Source organism: Caretta caretta, chromosome 8 (genome assembly GCF_965140235.1).
Source record: "Caretta caretta isolate rCarCar2 chromosome 8, rCarCar1.hap1, whole genome shotgun sequence".
NCBI classification, from domain to species: Eukaryota; Metazoa; Chordata; order Testudines; family Cheloniidae; genus Caretta; species Caretta caretta.
In genome coordinates, this window is record NC_134213.1 from 51,286,003 (window position 1) to 51,308,991 (window position 22,989).

Sequence of the window (22,989 nt, forward strand, 5' to 3'; positions counted from 1 at the left end):
GCCAGAAACGCCAGACTGGTTCTCCCACTGCAACAGCCTTGGTTAGAAATGAAACCGGGCAAGAAGGCAACCGGACGCCAGGGAAGACATTACAGGAATTAATAATGGAGAAGTTTAAATGAATGGAAGACTAGATTCCCTCAGCACTTCATGCAAAATTAATTTAATTACAGGGCCCAGGATCGTGAAACTGATTCTGCTATAGCCATATTGGGGGGGGGGGGGGGGGAACAGGACAGGCAAAGATGGCTGCCTTCTCTCTCCTCTCCCAGCCCGCTGATGGGGCTAAACGCACAGGAAGCCAGTGGTCTCCAGCCAGCTGCTGTGATATTAGGAGTCACTGACTAGCAAGGTTAGACGCTATCAAATGTTCCCGAACTCACTGACTGAGACGCAGAAGTCGTTTATCTTCTCCCCCCACTCCACCCTCCCCTGGCCAGCCCTGTCTGACTGCCCAACCCCACTGCTCCTCCTTCTCCCACTCTGCCCAGTCTCCCCACTGCTACCCCATACCAGCTGGTACCCCTGTTGGCCTCCTTTCCACCTTCTCCACATAATAGCTCCCTCCCAGCCCCTGAACCACTGCTGCCCCCACCTCTACTCCCAACCCCTTCCCCTCGCACTCCCCACTGGTACCACCACTCCCAACCCCCTCTCCCCCACACCCTTCATACCAGCGCTTCTCCCATTTCAACCACAGCCCTCAGCTCCCATTCTGGCCCCCTCCATCCCCAGCAGGAGGAGCACCCCCACCCCAGCCACCGACTTGTGGCCAGAATGCACGGCTGCTCCATCTCACCCCTGACTGCTGTGCTTCGTTTTTGCATAGAAGCAGTGCACCTCACACTGCCATTATTAATAGTGATTTACTAAGCTCCATCCATGTGCTTGAGGCCTGCACAGCCTCTGAGAAGGGCACGGACCCAGCCCTAAGAGCTTCCAGTCTAAATCCCCTTACTGTCTTAGGAGACTGCCAAGGACACGCATGCCAGGCTGTGCTCAGAAAGCAGGGGCATTCCACCGTGGGCGAATGGAGGTCTCCAAACAGCCCAGCTCAGAATGGTTATGAAATGGGCCCAAACCCTGCATCCAGACACAGATTCTTCAATGGGATGAGCCACACCCCCAGATCCAAAACGTACCCGCACTTTGAAGGAGTCTAGACCCAAATCTGCAGTTCGGGCCCATTTCTGGAGCCACTGCAGCTGCTCTGTCAGTCTAGGCCGTTTCAATGGAGACCACAGTCTTGCAGCCAACCCACTGGATCATCTCATCCATCACCCCACCAGGACTGGTCCCTCCAGGGATTTTCCCACTCATCGTTTTCAGTGATGCAAACAAGGGGGCTCCCACTTCTCCCCAGCAGAGGCAGTTCCACACACGTGGCATCCCTAGGCTGCTTTCCCCGACAGCACACACAGCGGGAACTAAACCATTCCAACCCCACTGATCATCAAACGAGCCAGAGCCCCCCCAGTGCCTCCGCTGCTCTCTTCCACCTGAAGGAGCTTCCAATGGGGTCTTGCCAACTTGCTTTAGACAACTGGGACTGAGCCCAGGCGTTCACAAACACAGAGAGCTGTAACCATGGAGACGCTGGAAATGCAGCTGACGCTGGAGAACCACGGAAACCACCACACAGGAAAATGACACTGATGCTGACTGGGAAGCTCCTTCAGTCATTAAGCTTTCCAGCGAGGCCAGCTAGGAATTCAGCTCCACAGATACTTCCTCTCCCACACCAACAAACAGCCTCCTTGCTGGTTCAACACCCCCTTTATTCCCATGCCTGGATTCCAGTTTCCCGGTGCAATCTGGGGTGATTTTTCCCTCTTAAGGTCTTCGACTGGGATTTTCAGACAGTGCCTCACTTCCTACAGGATGCCTAACCCCATGGGGTCTCAACCAAGACTGGGATCTCCAGCCACTGCTCAGTTGCAAAGGCAGGGCCTGGATGGGCTGGCGACAGCAGGCACTGACCCTGCAACCTCCTGATCTTAAAGGACAAGCTTCCGCGGCCTGAGCCAAAAGAGCCAGCTCTGTTGGCCAAAGCTGTGGAAGGCTCATCCATGTCTACCTGTGGCCCAGCCACCCCTGGAAGGGACAGAGCGCCATGCCCACTAAGCATAGGTTATACAAATAATATATTGCTATGATGATGTGTGTGTTACAATAGCATTTCCATTTGCCAGACAAGATCAGGGCCCCATTATGCTATATGCTGTACATACACAGTAAGAGACTCCTTGTGAGTTCCTCAGGGCAGGGGCTATGTCTGCACCAAAGCTGGAGGTGTCATTTCCACCTCAAGGAGACATACTTGAGCTAGTGAGCAAAACCAGCAGTGTAGCTGCAGCACAAACAGCCGGAGGGGCTAGCCACCCGAGTACATACATAGGCTCTCAGACTGGCTCATTCTCAGCGCGGCCAGCCCCTCCTGCTGCTTGTGCTGCCGTGGTTACACTGCACACTAGCTCGATCGGCGCTAGAGTCTAAACTAATCTAATCGATGTACCCACAGTCTAAACAGATAAGCCAGACAAAAGTTAGGAAATAAAAAGAATTGTCCCGATTCTGAGGCACAGACAGACTAATGATTTGTGAATGTTCACAGAAGAAATGTGTGGCAGAGCCAGGAATTGAACACAGAACCCCTCAATCCCAGCCCCCAACGCTCCTTCAGAACGGTTTTCAAACAGTGCCTAAAATATTTGTATTATAGTTTGAAACTCCCACCAAAGATTGTGGGTGCCCAAGGCTGGCCCCTGTAACAGCTCATAGTAGCCCAGCTGAGCAGCCTTGCACTCCTGGGCTATGCGGTCATCTAGACTGTTCCTGTGATGTATGCTTCTAAATGCATCTTTTATTGCACAGACAGCTAGAGGGTGGTGACGGCACGCAGAATCAATTGGGGAAAGAAACAGCTGCCAACAAGACTGAGTGACAATTTCCTGTGCTCTGGCTGCAGAATGGATTTTGATTGAACTGTAACATACACACCCAACCATCCACTCGCCATTATTATTTTTACTTCTATTACAGTAGCTCTGAGGCCCTAACAGAGCTCAGACTCCTGCCGAGCCGGGTGCTGGGTGCATACACTAAGAGAGTGCCTGCCCCCAAAAGCTTCCCACCTATATAGAGAAGAGTCAAAAGAGGGGGAGAAAGGAAATATCGTCACCCCCACTTTAAAGATGGCAATCCGAGGCACAGAGACTCTCGAGTGCCTGCCTAGGTCAAACAGAGCGTTTGGGCCATAGCTGAGAAATGAATTCAGAGCTCCCGAATCCTAGTCTAATGCAGTAACCACACAGCTATCCCTCTTCCTGCCAGGCCTACGTCATCCAGGGATGAAGAGAACAAGAGGGTGGACCAGCGTCACACGTGTTAGTTAAGTGACCTTCAAAGTTCTGCAGGACGTAGCAGGCCACGCAGATCACTCGGTTCTGCAGACTGGCCTGGTACGGTGCACCAAACGCAAGCTAGGAGTCCAGGAGGCTGTTCAGGCATCGCTTTATGGTCTGCACCTCTAACATCATTCATCAACTCACATGGTTAAGCAGTGAGCTGGGTTCTAAATGTCCCTGGTGTCACTGTCAGAGCTGCAATGACTACTCCCTCCACTCACTGTATTTATTTATAAGCCTGGATGGGTAGGACGCTCTCACCACACAGCTGAGCACGCACAATCTCTGGCTCTTCCCCGGAATGCTGTGGCCGCCCTCCCAGTTCTTTCCCCCACAAAGGCCTCTCTATTTCTCTTCCCAGCCCCTCTCTCCTCTGTTAAATACCCAAGACTTTTCCATTCTTTTGTTGCAAACTCATCAATTTCAAAGGTGGTTGGCTTTTAAGTTCTTGGGCTTGTCTGTATCTGAAGCTCAAAGCTAACCTCAAGGGCTGTGAATCCAGGTAGATGAGAATCTCTCACACACACACACCCCCCATCAGCTGTCGCTGAAAAATTTCACACATATCAACTCAGGACAGCGTTCATCTGAAAAACTACAGGCTCCTCCCCAAGATCAAGCTAGTAAACAGAATTATTCTACAAGAACAGATTTATGTTCCAGTAAAATGCAGTAGAGCGCATACACGTGTATGTACACACACACACACACACACACACACACCCACCCCCCTCTCTTTGCTGGTTTTAATAATTTTGATGGATAATATCAACATTTATTTTAAGTTTTTTTGTTTTGTTTTTTTAAGATTTACTCAGTATTTATCTATTTTATTTTCCCAGTTGCACAAAATTATGGGGGAGCCAGTCAATTATTTAATGACAGTAGATGCTGCGATTCAAAAAGTTAAAGCTTTATAAACCTTTAAACACAAATTGTCAAAATATACAAAGTAAATATCCTGAAATCAACAAATCCTACCTGGTTGTACTATTCATTTGCAAGTCCATTTGGAACAAACCTAACTCAAAAGTCAAAAAGTCATGGGATTTTGACTCTGAATTCTCAAGCAGCATTTTTCCAACTTTGCCTATCTGTAAATTTTGGTTATTATTGATAAAAACATTTTCCATTAGTTTATGTATCTAGGATGAAATCAACATTTACCAACATGCACCAATAAAAATCAAATACTTCCAAGTCTCCTCACAACATACACACATACATACATCCCTCTGGTTTCAATCTGCCAATTTACTCCAACATTAAATTCTCTAAAACAAAACGTAACCCTCCAGATACACCAAAGCTCATTGTTAGGTGTAACAGAATACATGGGATCACAAGTATTCATGACAATGGTATTACACTCTGATCACTGCCCAAATAGACCTTAAGACCAGAAGGGACCATCATGATCATCTAATCTTACTCCTGCATATCACAGGCCACAGAACCCCACCCACCCACTCCTGTAATAGACCCCTAACCTCTGGCTGCATTACTGAACTCCTCAAATCATGGTTTAAATACTTCAAGTTACTGAGAATCCACCACTTACTCTAGTTCAAACCAGCAAGTGACTCGTGCTCCATGCTGCTGGGGAAGGTGAAAACTTCTCAGGGTCTCTGCCAGTCTGACCCGGGGAGGGGTAAAAACTCTTTCCAACTCCAAATATGGCAATCAGTTAGACCGTGAACATGTGGGGGAGACCCACCAGCCAGACACCTGGGCAAGAATTCACTGTAGTAACTCAGAGCCCTCCCCATCTAGTGCCTCATCTCCAGCTGTTAGAGATATTTGTTACCGGCAGTCACAGATGGACCATGCCATTGTAGGCAGTCTCATCATACCATCCCCTCCATAAACTTTGAAATCTCAGCCTTGAAGCCAGTAGGTTTTTTGCCCCCGCTGCTCCCCTTGAAAGGTTGTTCCAAAACTTCACTCCTCTGATGGTTAGAATCCATCTAATTTCGAGCCTAAACTTGTTGATGGCCAGTTTATGTCCATTTGTTCTTGTGCCAACATAAGTCCTTAAATTAAACATTAGGGAGAGAGAGGAGTTATTTATCATCTCTCCCCTCAGCCTTCCTTTGGTTAGGCTAAACAAGCCAAGCTCTTTGAGTCTCCTCTTATAAGGCAGGTTTTCCATTCCTTGGATCATTCTAGTAGCCCTTCTCTGCGCCTGTCCCAATTTGAATTCATCTTTCTTAAACATGGGGGACTAGAATTGCACACAGTACTCCAGATGAGGTCTCACCCGTGCCTTGTATAATGGCAACAACACTTCCCTACCTCTACTGGAAAGACCTCGCCTGATGCATCCTAGGATTGAATTAGACTTTTTTCATGGCCACACCATGCAGGCAGCTCATAGTCATCCTGTGATCAACCAATACACCCAGGTCTTTCTTCTCCTCTGTCACTTCCAACTGATACGTCCCCCAGCTTATAGCAGACATTCTTTTTGTTAGTTTCTGTGATAAATGAAGTGGGGGGAGCTCCCTTTTATGGACACCCAGCCAGCTAGCTATAAAATGGCTTGTGGCCGCTTGCTTTACCTGTAAAGGGTTAAAAAGTCCCCCAGGTAAAGAAAAGGGAATGGGCACCTGACAAAAAACCCAATGGGAAGGCTAGAACTTTTTTAAATTGGGAAAAAAGCTTTCCCTTTGGGTTCTGTCTTGTTCTCCGGAGAGAGGGGAACAGAAAAAAGTCAGGGCCATGACTATGCTTTAAAAAGCTTTTTGTCAGGTATAGAAATCATCAGATTATACCTAGAACTACCCATATATGTAAGTAGATCAGGAAATGTCTAGAAAGACACTATTGGGTTTCTTTTATTTTCTGTAAGGCTTGTGGACTCTTCTGTGCTAACCCCAGATGCTTTTGTCTGCTTGTAACCTTTAAGATGAACCCCCAAGAAAGCTATTTCGGGTGCTTAATTTTTGGAATTACTCTTTTAAAAATCTAGCAAAAGCCTAAGTTCCAGATGTATTTTCTTTGTTTTTAGTAAAATTTACCTTTTTTTAACAATAGGATTGGATTTTTGGTGTCCTAAGAGGTTTGTGCACATGTTAAATTAGCTGGTGGCAACAGCTAATTTCCTTTGTTTTCTTTCTCAGCTCTTCCCTGGGGCGGGCGGGCGTGTGTGTGAGTGAGAGGGGAGGGGGGGCTTGAGGGTACCCCACAGGAAGGAATTCCCAAGTGTGCCTTCCTGGGATCCAAAAAAGGGGTTTGCATTTGGGTGGTGGCAGCGTTTACCAAGCCAAGGTCAGAGAGAAGCTGTAACCTTGGGAGTCTAATACAAGCCTGGAGTGGCCAGTATTAATTTTTTAAATCTTTGCGGGCCCCCACCTTCTGCACTCAAAGTGCCAGGGTGGGGAATCAGCCTTGACAGTTCCTAGGTACATGGCCTTGCATTTTTAAATTTCATGCCATTTCTATTACTCCATTTTTCAAGGTTGTCCAGATCATCTTGTATGATATTCTGGTCCTCCTCAATATTGGCAGTCCCTCCCAACTTCATGTCATCTGCAAATTTTGTTAGTACACTCCCACTTTTTGTGTCAAGGTCCTGAATGAAAATGTTAAATAAGATTGGTCCCAAGACTGATCCCTGAGGAACTCCACTTATAACCTCCCTCCAGCCTGATAGTTCACCCTCCCATATGACCCGTTATGACTCCAATCTAAAGCATGGGATAACAGATTACTCATACAGTGTCCCCTGAAGGTCACTAAACCTAGGTGGGCAGTGAATTAACACCAAAAGAGCCCTCAGCAAGAATGTTGCCCTTGCCCTCCCAAGAGAGGACCGTTAATGTCAGTGCCTTGGAATGATCGTAACAACACAGTATAGCAAGAGAGAGGCCGTCTGTGAAACACCATGACTTAAGCCCCTGAAGGCTATATGGGTCAGAACCAACACCCTGCACAGACCACAGAAGTAATTTGTTCTCTGCACCAAGCCTAGCTTAACAAACAGGCCAGCTCAGTCTGCACTAGCCGCAATGCCCAGATGGCTTTGAGGGGGATCCCTGTGTCGAGCATGTTGCAGTGACCTCGCCTCAAGGTGACACAGGCGTAGCTTACTGCCCTGATGTTCAAACAAGAATGCAACCTCCTTGCCAAGCACAGCTAGTATAAGGCACTCCAGGCAACTGCTATCCCCTGGAAATCCAGTAACAGCCACGGAGCCAGCAAGACCCCCGGGGTTGTGTAGCTTATAGGAACAGTCAACCTGGATTCACCAAGGGCCTGACCAGCCTGACTGCCTTCTATGATGAGATAACTAGCTCTGTGGATATGGGGAAAGTGGTGGATGTCATACATCTGGACTTTAGCAAAACTTTTGATACGGTCTCCTACAGTATTCTTGCCAGCAAGTTAAAAAAGTATGGATTGGATGAATGGACTATAAGGTGGATAGAAAGATGGCTAGATTGTTGGGCTCAACGGGTAGTGATCAACGGATCAATGTCTAGTTGGCAGCTGGTATCAAGCAGAGTGCGCCGGGGTCGGTCCCGGGGCCAGTTTTGTTCAACATCTTTATTAATTATCTGGATGATGGGATTAATTGCACCCTCAGCAAGTTCGCAGATGTCACTAAGCTGGGGGGAGAGGTAGATACGCTGGAGGCTAGGGATAGGGTTCAGAGTGAGCTAGACAAATTGGAGGATTGGGCCAAAAGAAATCTGATGAGTTTCAGCAAGGACAAGTGCAGAATTCTTCACTTAGGAAGGAAGAATCCCATGCACTGCTACAGGCTGGGGACCGACCCGGCTAAGCAGCAGTTCTGCAGAAAAGGACATGGGGATTACAGTGGACGAGAAGCTGGGTATGAGTCAGCAGTGTGCCCTTGTTGGCATATTGGGCTGTATTAGTAGGAGCATTGCCAGCAGACCAAGAGAAGTGATTATTCCCCTCTATTCAGCACTGGTGAGGGCAAACCTTGAGTACTGTGTTCAGTTTTGGTCCCCCCACTACAGAAGGGATGTGGACAAATTGGAAAGAGTCCAGCAAAGGGCAACGAAAATGATTAGGGGGCTGGGGCACATGACTTATGAGAAGAGGCTGAGGGAACTGGGGCATTTAGTCTGCAGAAGAGAAGAGCGAGGCGGAATTTGATAGAAGCCTTCAATTACCTGAAGGGGGGTTCCAAAGAGGATGGAGCTCAGCTGTTCTCAGTGGTGGCAGATGACAGAACAAGAAGCAATGGTCTCAAGTTGCAGTGGGGGAGGTCTAGGTTGGATATTAGGAAACACTATTTCACTAGGAGGGTGGTGACGCACTGGAATGGGTTACCTAGGGAGGTGGTGGAATCTTCATCCCTAGGGGTTTTTAAGGCCCGGCTTGACAAAGCCTTGGCTGGGATGATTTAGTTGGGGTTGGTCCCGTTTTGAACAGGGGGTTGGATTAGATGACCTCCTGAGGTCTCTTCCAACCCTAATATTCTATGATTCTATGATAGGTATTTGCTAGGTGAGGCACACATAGAAGGCCTCAAGGCCTGTAAGACAACAGCTTAGCCAAACTAATTAAGGCATAAGGCCCAAAAAGCCTTAGCATAAGTAGTTAACCAAGAGTCACCCTACAGCAGCATTTCTCAATCTGTGAGTCAGGACCCAAAACTGGGTTGCCAGCATGTTTCAAACGATTGCATGGCAGCTCCTCTGACTCCTGTCCCAAAGGGCTGGCTGGGCTCACCTCCCTCTCCAGGCACTGCAACCTCTGGGGTCCCAGCGTCACTCAGGTTTGGCCCAGCTGCATGACGATGGGAGTCCGGGTAGACCGGATTTCAGTGAGCAGGACTGTAACCCCATGAGCCAGGTCACAACTCCACTCACGCACATTTGGTCCAGTCATGGGGACAGGGCCTAACCTGAGTGGCACTGCAACCCCGGAGGTTGTAACTCCCAGAGTGGAGAACCAAGCCCAGCCAGCCCCACAGCAAAGGAGCTGCAGGAGCCGCCTCTGTGGGGTGAGTGCCGGGCAGGACTCAATCTGAACCCAAAACTACCCCAGGGCCTCCACCCCCAGACTATTTACTGGGTCATGACAGGCCATAAACATTTACAAATGGGTCCTGAGCCCAAAAAGTTTGAGAACAACTGCCCTAGAGCATAAGATATCAAAAGACAGATGTTGTAACGACTACACTGCTGGTTGGTAATCACAAGATGCTAGTTTATAGCAGCTTGGGATATTTTTAGTTAGGTACATCAGCCGATGTCTGACCACAAGAATGCCATGGTAACTAACTGACATATATACCAATAAGCTTGAGGCAAAAGGATTAATAACCTATGAGAGAAGGTGCCCCGACATTAGTAGGGCGAGGACATACAAATAAGGAAAGGGACTGAAACCCCAATATCGTTAGGCATACCGGCATCAGCATAACACATGATAAAAGTTATATCCCAGCCTATGTGCTGAGAGAGAAAGATGTAGCTCTTGGGAGATGCCAGGACGACGACCACTGGTGATGGTGATGTTGACGAGGGGGAAGACAACTAACTCGTCAGGTTGTTTTGCAAGGGATGGTGTAAATATATGGATGCTCAGCTCATTCTGTATCATCTCTACCTGCCTTACTGGGGTGGAGTGTTTGTGAATTTGCTAACCGTATTAATAAAATTATAAATATAGGGAGTCTTGCAACTGTGCGCATCGGGGCTCCAAACTAAACAGTAATTCTGACAATACTGAGCCTGAATTCTGCATGCAGAATTCATGTCCCCCCAGATTTCTTTGCTTCCCAGCAGAAAAATGACTTTCTGACAGCGAAGCAAAGGGAAGCTGCAAGAGCAGTCATACGCCTCTCCCCAGCAGTGCAAGCGCACTGCTTCGGGCACCCTGAGCAGTTGGCAGAGCGGTAAATCACTGGTTCTTAGCACAGTGCCCTATCTACAGGGCCATACTGCTTCTAACTCTGCTTCTTCCCAGCAATCTTGCACCCACACACAAGGGAGATTCAAAAGAGTGATAACTGTACGTAGACAGGGTCAGTTTCAAGAGATGGTTTTCTTCTTGAGCAAGCACCAGCCAATCCCTCCTCTGGGAGAAGCTGGCATCATTTGGGCATTGACAATCCAGTCCAACAATGGCCCCAACATCTATCTCCCTGTTAACTTTCACCAGACAAGCGAGACATGGATCAAATCCACATGTTGTAAAATACAGAGCGTCCAGCATGTCGGTAACTAACACTCAAGCAGAGATTTGGGGCCTGATCCTCAGTTGGTGCAAGTCAGCAAACTGACTTCAAAGACGCAACAGCAATTTATGCCAGCTGAGATTCTGTCCCTTTGTATCTGTCTCCTCAAGAAACAACTTCACTGCAGCTGGGGCAGCCAGCTCGGTCTGGATCGAAGTGATCTTACCAGCAAACAATGCCTCACAGCAAGAAACACTTGACTGTCACTGGCTCCACCCAAGCCCCATTCACCATATTATTCCCCACCCACAACAGTTCCAATGACAGGGATTTCATAATGATTGTGGCAAAAGCCCCTAGCCCCCTATGTCATAAGTTGCAATCATCCCAGTTTGGAGCATGAACCCTGCCACCAGTAATGCAGCCAACTCCCGCCCTGCTTCACTGCTCACAAGATTATCTTCACACTATTGTGCATGTTGTAACAAAGGTTAATATTTTTTCCCTTCTGATTACTGGTGTAAGACCAGGGCTTGGAGAAGTCCATGGCTCCTAAAGTCCTTCTGTCCTCCGAAGTGTTCCTAACCCTAGAGCCCATGGCATACTTGACTTTAAAATCACATCAGTCTGATTACCATCTTCCTTCCCTACCATCTTCCTTCCCACCCCACTTCAACATAAACTTAGCAGCCAGCCTCAAAGAGTTCAACGTATTTGAAAGCTTGGATGGGGTCATCCACCTTTGGTCTAGGAGTGCATTTTTGGCACTTGGCAGAAGATAGAATAAGGCAAGTAGCAGAGTTCAGACTAGCGTCATGGTCAATCCTGGTACATTATAAGAAGAGTTGTCAACATTCAAGAAGGAGAGAGTGAAAGCTCATGTACACACAACCCAGTAAGTCACATTACCAGAGAGGTACCACTCCTCCCACATCACACTCACAACCCCGAAATAGTATGTTCCAGGCAAAGAACGGTGCTATAGCCATTTAGCTGCCCATTCTATTCAACCAAGGTGAGATTTACTAATCCTATCCCATGATTCAGAAAGGCGTCAATTTTCAAGGCCTGAAGACACCACTGTGATCATCCAACAGAACCTCATGAATACACAGGCCATTGAATTTCACCCAGTTCTTGCCGTTAGCTCCTGAGCACAAATCTACAATAGACAGGCTCTTGCAAACACTATCTTCTTAGGCCCTTTTCTGCCACTTACTGATAACCCAGAGGGAACTGGTGGGAATGGGGGATAGCCTACCCCTAAGAAACTTAGGCCAGAATGTTCAAAAGTAGGTCTTGATTTTGAGGGACGCCATTTGGGGGTAATCAATTTGAGACATCTGAAAGGAGGCTGATTTTCCAAGGGGCCGGGCCTTGACACTCCCCTATGAAGCCACCAGGAGGCAGCATTGCCATTACTCTGCATACACAATAATGGGGGTGGTGGTTATTTACTGAGCACTGCTAATGTGCTCAGCACTGTACAGACACAGCGGAAAACACAGAGCTTACAGTCTAAATCAAACACAGGGCAGCACACAGCACTGCCTACGAAGCAGCCCATGGGTTGCTTTGCTGCCCTGTGTTTGATGTAGACTGTAAACTCTGTGTTTTCCGCTGTGCCCGTCCAGTGCTGAGCACGCTAGCGGTGCTCAATAAATAACCACCATCCCCATTATTGTGTCTGCAGAGTAATGACAATGCTGCCTCCTGGTGACTTCACAGGGGAATGGATGGGCCAAACTGTCGGAGGGGCCGGAGTTACATCGGAATGATCTCCTCCTTCCAGCCAAGAGGCATTGCAGCATGGAAGAGAGAAACCATATAAAGAAATAGCTTCTTCTGGCCTCTGCCTTCAAAGCCCTCCACCATTGAGCCCCACCCTAACTTTCAAATCTAGGGCCAGCTCCTCACCACATTGCGCCATTGCCTTCTAACGCAACACTCACCATCTGGGAATCTGATTTCTTAGGACAACGCTGACCCCTCCCTCCCCAATCGCTCTGCCAACTCCAGCCTTGATCGCCCACTCACCTGATTTCCTCACAGACGCCCCCATGCTTTCTCTCATGCTTCCCTCCACACATGGAAACGAACGTGTCGCTGGCCACAATTTGCAAAGCCTCCCCCTTACTCTCTCTTCAATCCCTCCTTAAAACCCACCTCTGCCAGGATGCCTTGGCAAAGCCAGTGACTAGTTGTGGCTACTGGGACCCCTAGGAGTCCTGCCATAGGCAGACGCACCTCTCTCTGCTGTTACTTTGCTCTCCCAGCCCTGTTCATTCATCTGCAAGCTATTATCAGAATTGGAGTCTGCAAGTTCTCTGGGGCAGTGACTGCATATTTAGGGCCATGCTAAGCAGGGCCCTGATCCTTGACGGGAGTCGTTCGGGCATACAGTAAACAAACATCAAGGCAGAATGGCTACACATCAACCTGTTTGTGTGGCTCCCGATTTCACAAAGGTTCCTAGGTGCTGGAACTGAAGTGGTTTCCATCATATGCAGGGTTTACAGTTTGGTTCAGTGGCTCTTGGCACCCCCACGACACAAATTGTTCCAGAGCCCCTGCAGAGGCTTGGCATATGCACTAAACACCCTGCAGGAGCATGGTAGATTTCAAGATTCCTCTGGACGGACGGACACACACCCCCTCCCAGGAGAGAGAATGACAGATCCCGATGAACCTGCGCATCAGTATGTGCCAACGGGAGGCCAGAGGAGGAGCCATAAGGTGCTGACAACAACTGCCCATAGCAGTTACCCGTGATGTAACCCCACTGAAGCCCCCTGAGTTACACCCAGGGTGGACTTGGCCCCATGTGATTGCTCGCCCAGATAGCACAGGCCCTGGCTGCTGCTGCAAGTTGCCATGGCAACCCCATTAGGCCTTTCTGCAGCCAGCAGCAGCATTGCACAGAGGTGCCCAGCGCACAGCCGCTGGTTGCTGTGCTTGGGCCGTGCACACAGGAGCCTGCGTGGCAGCTGCCAGCCTACAGGAAAGGCTTTTGGGTGTTGAAACGGGGGCGGTGTGGCCACATTGACATCCCAGTCTCCCAGGCTTCCCTTGAGGCACTGTGCATATAGCATTTCCAGCACAATGCACTGGGCATGCTCACCACGTGCACGACACAGATCCAGCCTCCCCCAGCCGCTGGCACACACATTCCACAGCTCCAAGTGCATCACCTGCATAGTAACACATCTTTACAAAGGCACCGCTGAGCAACCTCAGCGGCCGAACCATTGTAACAAGCAGGACTTACCCCGGCGCTTCCTTTTCAGCACCAGATGGGCCAGAACTCCACTAATGAGTGCTGAGGGGCCACACTGTGTCCCCACATAGCAGGCATCTCCCCAGACCTCAAGGATTAGGGATTGCCAGTCACATTCATCCCAACTCCATCATCAAAGAACGCTGCAACCAGTGTCAAATCTACAGGAGTGTATTCTTCTGCCCACCAACCCCCCCACCCATTCCTTTCCCCCTACATGGCTTCAGCAGCTGGGCTGGATGGAGGAGTTTTGCATGCAAGAAATGGATCTCCTGGGAGTGGAGAGAAAGATTGTAATGAAAAGGACACAGCCACAGCCAAGCTGGATCAATATACTAATTCTGCATGCAGCATGTGTGTGGCCATATATTTTCTAGACTGGAGAAGGCTATTAAAGAGGATAAAGAACTCTAGAGTGGCAGACAAAGCATATGCAAAAATGTACGTCCATGCACCTCTGTTTTGTTAGGTGATAGATACATGGGGAGGGGCAATACACACAATGCTGGAGCATCGCTGGACAGGTGAACTTAGCATACGGAAAGGGAGCTGTGGGTGGCTGCTTGGACACAGGTGTCAGAAAGATGATGCCACTGTTTTGCAGGCTGGGTGTATTTTGCATGCAGGAGGCAAGGTGTAAGTGGGAGCATGTGATAAAGCTGATGCTGAAGTTTTGATGGATGGGTGAGTTTTGCAGGCAGGAGGCAAGGGGCACGTAGATGTCTGGAGTCTGATAACCTGTAATAAAGATGATACCATAGTTGTACTGGGTGGGTGAGTGAGTCTTATACAGGAGGTGATGGGAATGGGGCAGTCTGGAGGGGTTTCATAAAGCGAATGAAACAGATTACATGGACAGGCAAATTCCGCCTGGCATGCAGGAAGCAAAGCGTAAGCGGTTGCATTAGCATGGAAGGAAGCACATATATGATATACAAAGCCAAGGCCTAATTCAAATCTCCCACCAGCATAAATTAGGATCAAATCCATTGGAGTCAATGGAGATACAGGTTATACACCAGTGTATAAATAAGACCAGCATTAGGCCCCTAGAAATCAATAGATATTGACAGATGAATTCTGCTTGTAGTAGATAAGGCACATAGAACTCTTTGGCCAGAGCATGGATATGGAGTAGAGAGCATGCGGCCGTGTGGATGGATATGGGAGTCTTGCATGAGGGCTGCGCATGTGCATACACAGTATTTGGATGCAAAGAGGACACAGGGACAAAAGCCTTGATGGGAAATGAGGTGCCTGTGGATACTTTTCCACTGTGTTACAAGAGGAATGAAGCTGGTTAGCTGCATATATAATAGAAACCACTCTAACCTGGATGTAACTACCTGGAGGAAGAGGAGTGTTATTCAGAGGGCACATGAGCCTGCATGTTACGATGTGGAGGACTAGAAGTGTGGGTGCAAATTTTGGCTGGATTAATATGAATGACACGTGCAAGAGGTCACATGGATGTGGCCATTTGGGGGTGCAGGCTGGGTGCATGGCTGTCCATGTGGGGCTGTAGGATGCATGGCTGCTGGATACAAGAGGAGCAGTGCACGCGGCTGGGGGGTGCAGACTGCTGGCCGGGGCACATGGCTGCTTCGTGCAGAAAAGGCCATGCATGGGGCCTTCTGGAGGCACAGGATGCATGGAGGCTGTGCATGTGGCTCTTTGGACAGCAGGCAGCACCCCCAGACAGGGTGCATGGCTGCTGCGTTCATGAGAGGCCATGCATGTGGCCCTCTGGGGGTGCAGGGCGCATGGCTGCTGCAGGCACGAGGGGCCCTGCCTGTCACTATCTGGGGGTGCAGGGCACATGGCTGCTGCAGGCACAAGGGGCCCTGCGTGTCACTATCGGGGGGTGCAGGGCGCGTGGCTGCTGCAGGCGGGAGGGGCCCTGCCTGTCACTATCGGGGGGGGTGCAGGGCCCATGGCTGCACCAGGCAGGAGGGGCCCTGCCTGTCACTATGGGGGGGGGTGCAGGGCGCGTGGCTGCTGCAGGCGGGAGGGGCCCAGCCTGTCACTATCGGGGGGGTGCAGGGCGCGTGGCTGCTGCAGGCGGGAGGGGCCCAGCCTGTCACTATCGGGGGGGGTGCAGGGCCCGTGGCTGCTGCAGGCGGGAGGGGCCCAGCCTGTCACTATCGGGGGGGGGGGGGGTGCAGGGTCCCTGGCTGCTGCAGGCGGGAGGGGCCCTGCCTGTCACTATCGGGGGGGTGCAGGGCCCATGGCTGCACCAGGCAGGAGGGGCCCTGCCTGTCACTATGGGGGGGGGGGGTGCAGGGCGCGTGGCTGCTGCAGGCGGGAGGGGCCCAGCCTGTCACTATCGGGGGGGGGTGCAGGGCCCGTGGCTGCTGCAGGCGGGAGGGGCCCAGCCTGTCACTAACGGGGGGGTGCAGGACGCGTGGCTGCTGCAGGCGGGAGGGGCCCAGCCTGTCACTATCGGGGGGAGGGGTACAGGGCCCGTGGCTGCAGCAAGGCGGGGGGGGCCCAGCCTGTCACTATCGGGGGGGGGTGCAGGGCCCGTGGCTGCTGCAGGCGGGAGGGGCCCAGCCTGTCACTATCGGGGGGGGGGGGTGCAGGGCGCGTGGCTGCTGCAGGCGGGAGGGGCCCAGCCTGTCACTATCGGGGGGGGGGCGCTGGCCGCCCCAGGACTCACCCAGCACAAAGTAGGGCAGCTCGGTGTTCTCCAGATCATCCACCACCACCATCTCCCCGGGGAAGTCGTTGCGCACCGAGAAGAGCAGCTTGGGCTCCGAGGCCGAGGGGCTGTGCATGATGCTCAGGTCGTTCTCCCGCAGGAAGGGCAGCGCCGACACCGTGATGCTCTTGAGCTTGCACTCCAGCTCCTTGGACGGGTCCCCGTCCGCCTCCGCGGGCCCGGCGGCGGCGGCAGCCTGTGGGAGCCAGCAGCAGCAGCAGGCAAGCAGGGCGCAGAGCCGGGCTAAAGCCATCTTGAGCCCGATCCGCCTTCCCTCCCTTCCCACCGCTGAGAGCGGGCGCGCGGGGGGAAGAGCCCTGCTCGGCGGGGCCGCGATGCAGCTTGCAGGGCAAGGCTCCGGCTCGGATGCACCCCCCGCCGCTGGGTTCCTTTGTTCGCAGGCTGCAGGCACGGGGAGGAGTGCGGTGGATTTCACAGAAGCAGCTGTGCCTCCGAGCCGGCTGCCAGCGCTGCTGCCTTTCTCCTCCTGTGCATCCTCTCCCCGGCGCTCGCTCACGCGCTGCTATCCACCTGCTTTGCAATGTCGGCGGTTGCTTTCAGTTTTTCCCCCCATTACACTGTGCAAATGCAAAGATCTGACCCCCCACCACTGCACTCTCCAGAGGGGGCAACCGAGCAGCGCCTTAAAGGACAGCCTCAGAGCTGAGAGCAGAGGCTTTTGATCCTGGATTATCATCTCCAGTGCAAAAATTTGCAGCGTGTCCTGTTCATACCTCTGCTTTTCTCTCACCCTCTCCTAATTTGCTAGATCACCTGCACACCACCCCCCCAAAAGTACAGCTCCAGATTGGTTTCTGGTTGAGGGGGTGCAAAAAGAATGTTTGCAACTATTATAAATGCAGTGGCAGTTTCCCTGAAGCGGGGCAGGAGACTGGCAGAGTGCACGCCAAACGTGGGAAGTGTCTGCCCATCAGCCCATCTCGAGATCATTACAGTTCACCTCTCAAAAGGAATATTGCCAGCTGTCTTACACTCCTGCAACCGCTTTGCAATCAGCAGAGTTGGGCAGGGTAATGCAGGGTTTGGCTCAACATGGTGTGAAAGTATCATTTGGGTGAAATAAATCAAGCCTAGCCACGCCAAGGGTAGAATGCCATAATAAACTGTTAACTAATCTTTACAAACGCTCTGTGAAGCATTTTGGGACCGATCCAACTCCCACTAAAATCAATGGACAGATTCCCATTCCCTTCAATGGAAACTGGAGCTGGCCCTCATTTCCTCTAGGGCTTGGGGTGCTAACTCTATTTTAGCAATCAGCTGTTAAAAGAATACACTTAAGCAAGGGATATTTTTGGTATGCAACTTTGTTTTGTAGTTTGTGTATTCAACCTACAGGCATCCAAATAGGTATTCCCTCATGCCTTAACTAATCACCATACCTCTCAAAGTCAGCAGTCCCTCATTACATCCTTATGAATCAGGGTAACATTTTCAAAAGCACCTCAGTGACTAAGGAGCCTAAAACTCGTTTTCAAAAGTGACTTCTGCCCAGATCCTCAAAGGTATTTAAGGCACCTAACTGCCATCAATTTCAAGAAGTGAGACATCTAAACACTTTTGAGGACCTGGGCCATTGGCTATTAGGGCCAGATTTTTAAAAGTATGTAGGCACCTTAAAATAGGCATCTAGTGAGATTTTCAGAGACACCTAAGCCAGTTAGGCACCTTATTATGCAGGAGGTCGGAGTAGATGATCACAGTGGTCCCTTCTGGCCTTGGAATCTATGGAAGTTAGGAGCCTAAATACCTCTGAGGACCTGAGCCTAGGTCACTTTTGAAAATGGGGCTTAGCTTCTATGTTACTTAGGAGCATTTGAAACTGTTACCCCCAGGGGTTCTCAAACTTTTGTACTCGTGTCCCCTTTCACATAGCAATCCTCTGAGTACGACCCCCCCCTTATAAAAGTAAAAATATTTTTAATATATTTAACACCATTATAAATGCTGGGGGCAAAGAGGGGTTTGCAGTGGAGGCTGACAGCTCACGACCCCCCATGTCGTAACCTCCCAACTCACTGAGTGGTCCCTACCCCCAGTTTGAGAACCCCTGCCCTAAACGTTCCTCCGTTCCTCCGTTCCACACAGATCAGATCTGGTGGCCATTATCCTCTGCTTGTAAACGATTTACATCACAAACAAAGAATCACAAAAGGAAGTTACTGGCAATGCTATGTTGGCACATTTCTTTATATGGGATGGGGGGGCATAGTGTAAAGGGATACTGCCACTTCGAAGTCCAGTCAGTTTTTAAAAATGAGTTCACAGTAGTTTCAGAGGGTTCACCTGCTTCCAAGTCTCCAACACTGGTGGTTTAACAACCAGATGTTCTCTTGTTAACCATTTGTTCTCTCCCTGGAGCTGTGTGGAAGACAGTAAGGAAATGATAACTAACAATAGAGGGGGAATAGTGAAACTGACCCTCAGATTTCCCACCGTTGCTAAAACTGGCTAAGCAATGCAGTATACCCAGGCATGAAGCCTTCATCGCTTCGGAAACTCCAGATAGTACCAATCGCTGCCGCCCATCTCCTCAGCGGCACCAGCTATTCAAACCTGTCCTCTGCTCTCTACAGAGAATCTATCTCTATCCCAGAAAATAGTGAGTCAAGCTCAAGGTCTTAGTGGTTAATTTTTAATTATGTGTATTACTGTAGGATGTCAGAGCCTCGTGGCCCAGGACCTCATTGTGCTAGGTGCTGTACAAACAGAACAAAAAGACAGTCCCTGCCTCCAAAGAACTCACAGTCTAGGTACCTTATCTTTCAGGTGTTCAGTGGCTTGGGCCCATCATATCTAAAAGAGCCTAAAGCTCTGGGGTGAAGACAGCTCCACTCCTCTGACACCAGGGAACTCTAAGGTAAAGCTCAGCTGTGCAGGAGACAGATCTTTCTTGGGGGCTGGTCTGAGACCCTGGAAGGAATGTCCCCAGCAGTTATGGACCATCACAGACCTCCTCACCATCTGCTCCGAGTGCAAGTCTCACTTCTTCAACCTGCCTTCTCCAGTATAAACACAGAGCAGTCAGTGTACGCTTAAAAAGAATGAACCACACATGACAGATGTTAGTCCTGGCGCTTCATGCCCAGCTGGAAGGTGCTCAGATACAATGGTGGTGAACAGTGCTTAATTTGAAATGAAAGAGGTGCTGGGGCTTAAGCAGTTAGGTGCCAGACTCAAGCAATTTTATTACTTTCATAACTGATGCAGCAAGCCCAGAGGTGCCAGGGCTCAGCCCTGGCACAAATTAAGCATTGGTGATGAGGGCAGTATGACAAGAGAAGAGAAAGCTCTGCCCTCGCATAGATTGGGCTCCAAAAAGTTTGCTAGTGTTTCAAAACTTTGCCATCTAATCCTGCTCAGAGCAGATCTACCCAGCATGATGCTTAAAACACTTGGAGCTGCCAATGCCTGCTCTTAACTAGTTTTCCCATGGCTGCTATCAACAGTGGAGCTAAACTTGCAGTAGCAAAGGTGGTAACTTTAGGGAAAAGATCCCAGACAATGCCAAACTTCTGCCAAGCACACAAAGTGAACACACTGAATATAACATTCTTCTTTAATCTTTTTCATTATTTATTATAATCCTACCCAGAACCATACAGCAGCAGGGAAAAGATTTCCAGAGAGAAATGTGATGTTAGGCACTATCAACCTAATAAACCTGGGCTCAAAGGCAAACCTCACATTGCCTTCAGTGGGACTAGCATTTCACCCCCACATCTCGGTCTGAAATGGATTGATATCAGAGCTGGTCACAGGTTTTGGTTTTAATTTTGAAGACATTTCAAAATAATAATAAAAAAATAAACAGGGACATTGCTGAGAATTTTTTGCAACATTCCCCCCACCCTTTGTTTTTCAACTGGCTATAAAGCTGGTCAGTTATTTTTTTAATTTTTCAAAATTTTGAATTTAGAAAAAAGAGGAAACATTTTGGAAAAATTGTTGTGATTTTTCTCCCTTTTTTTGGAACTAGCTCTAGTAGAAACAACATCTGTGCTGACTAGAGGGGGGGGGGGTTCAATTTTTTTCAATTTCTTATTGTACATTTGACTGTGTTTTGTACCTAGTCACCTTCCCTGTTTCCCCTCTATATGCCATTACGTCTCGATCCTGCAAACTCTTACACATGTGCATAACATGAACCAGGTGAGTGGTCCCATCCCATTGACTGGAATGTAAATGAAGTAAGGTCCGGTTTACACTTCAAAGTTGTAACTATGTTGGCTAGAGCTGTGATTTGATTTTTTTTTATAGCAAAATATACAAGCCCTAGTGTAGAGGCATTTATTCTGGTATAAAGGCACCTTATGCCCGTAAGGTTATTCCGTTTCCCACATGGGACTAGAATGCCAATATAAAGCAAGTTTATACTGATGTAACTGCATCCACACCAGGGGGTTCCTATCACTTTAACTGTACTGGTAAAGTTAAAATAGTACCACTTTCTAGTGTAGACAAGGCCTAAGTACATGACTGCTTGTAGGATCGAGACCAAAGATTCCTCCATTGTTTGTAAGGTTCTTCTGCACACCAAGAGGGAACAGAAAATCATTTTTTAAAAAGAGGAATGTGATTCTAAAACCACAAAAATTGGCAGGTGGCTGAGGGGGACATGTGGCCTATGAAATTGCATTTAACTTACATTTTAAAATGGATTAAATTTCAAGTTGGTGGCATCCCTTTAATATGTAACAACACAGCTAAAGACTAGAGCAGTACCCTTTGTATAATGACATGAATAATAAATACAAATGAATAAAACAATGAACATAACAATAAATCCTGCATCCGTTATGCCTGTGTAACTTCCAGTGCTGACTGCTAGAAACTTTAGACGTTTGGCATCTGCCTTGCCAACCTCATTAATCATTTAAGTGAAATCAACGGTATATTTTTACAAGGATTAATTTTTTAAACAATAACCAAAACAAGGCTTTGCATCTGTAACTTTGCATCTGTAACACAACCATAATTGGGTGGGGTTGAAGAACTGTAACTGGGAAAATTTAGCCTATTCTCTTAATCATAGATTTCAAGGAAAGCCAGGACCACTGTGATCATCTAGTATGGCCTCCTGTATAACACAGGCCAGAGAACTTCCCCAAAATGGTTCCTAGAGCAGGTCTTGTAGAAACGCATCCTATCTTGATTTAAAAATTGTCAGCGATGGAGAAACCACCACCACAGCCCTTGGTAAATTGTTCCGATGGTTAATTAGCCGCACTCTTAAAATGTTACACCTTTGTTCCAGGTGGGATTTTTCAGTGATGTTGTTGATTGCTTTTCTTTGAGGTGGCCTATTTATTTATGAGGGGGCTAGGAAGTTAGTGTGGGTCACAAAGGGGTAAATGAGAGCACAGTGCGGCCCTATGATATAGAAGGAGCCAGATCCTCAGCAGGCATAAATTGTCAGAGCTCCCCAGAGAGAAATTTACCCCGGCTGGATCTATGACAATTTCCCCCCAGCTGAGGATCTGCCCCCATGAGATCCAGACCAATTATGTTTAAGTACTGACAAGAGCAAGCAAGTTCAGTTCGTTCATTGCAACAGGAGAATTATGTGTGCAGTTCTGGTCGCCCATGTTTAAGAAAGATGAATTCAAACTGGAACAGGTGCAGAGAAGGGCTACTAGGATGATCCAAGGAATGGAAAACCTGCCTTATGAGAGGCGACTCAAAGAGCTTGGCTAGTTTAGCCTAATCAAAAGAAGGCTGAGGAGAGAGATGATTGCTCTCTATAAATACGTCAGAGGGACAAATACCAGGGAGGGAAGAGGAGTTATTTAAGTTAAATGCCAATGGCCATCAACAAATTTAGGCTTGAAATTAGATGGTTTCTAACCATCAGAGGAGTGAAGTTCTGGAACAGACTTCCAAGGGGAGCAATGGGGCAAAAACCTAACCGGCTTCAAGACTGAGCTTGATAAGAGGGGATAGTATGATGAGACTGCCTACTATGGCATGGCCCATCTGTGACTCCTAATAGCAAATATCCCCACTGGCCAGTGATGGGGTACTAGATGGGGAGGGTTCTGAGTGACTACAGTGAATTCTTGCCCAGGTGTCTGGCTGCTGGATCTTGCCATCATGCTCAGGGTCTAACTGATCACCAGATTTGGGGTTAGGAAGGAATTTTTCCCTGGATCAGATTGGCAGAGACCCTGGCGTATTTTTTGCCTTCCTCTGCAGCATGGGGCACGGGTCATTTGCTGGCTTGAACGAGTGTAAATGGTGGATTCTCTGTAATTTGAAGCCTTTCAATCATGGTTTGAGAACTTTAGTGACTCAGCCAGAGGTTCTGAGTCCATTACAGGTGGGTGGGTGTGGTTCTGTAGCCTGCAATGTGCAGGAGATTAGACTAGATGATCACGATGGTCCCTTCTGGCCTTAAAGTCTATGAGATTGAAGGCTGGAGTTG

The 22,989-nt window shown here is 49.0% G+C and overlaps 1 protein-coding gene across 5 annotated transcripts in view; it reads right to left on the reverse strand.

Annotated features, from left to right (window-relative positions):
- Positions 1-17,369, reverse strand: part of ASTN1 (astrotactin 1) — a 192,169-nt gene extending 174,800 nt beyond the window's left edge. For 2 of the 5 annotated variants that reach the window (XM_048859738.2, XM_048859736.2), the window contains exon 1: positions 16,503-17,366. In XM_048859738.2, the coding sequence (XP_048715695.2) occupies positions 16,503-16,797 (295 nt within the window). In that variant the 5' untranslated portion in view covers positions 16,798-17,366. Of the gene's footprint in view, positions 1-16,502 lie in introns of all 5 variants that reach the window. The other 3 variants (XM_075131479.1, XM_048859735.2, XM_048859737.2) reach the window with 3 other exon arrangements.
- Positions 17,370-22,989: the final 5,620 nt, after the last annotated feature.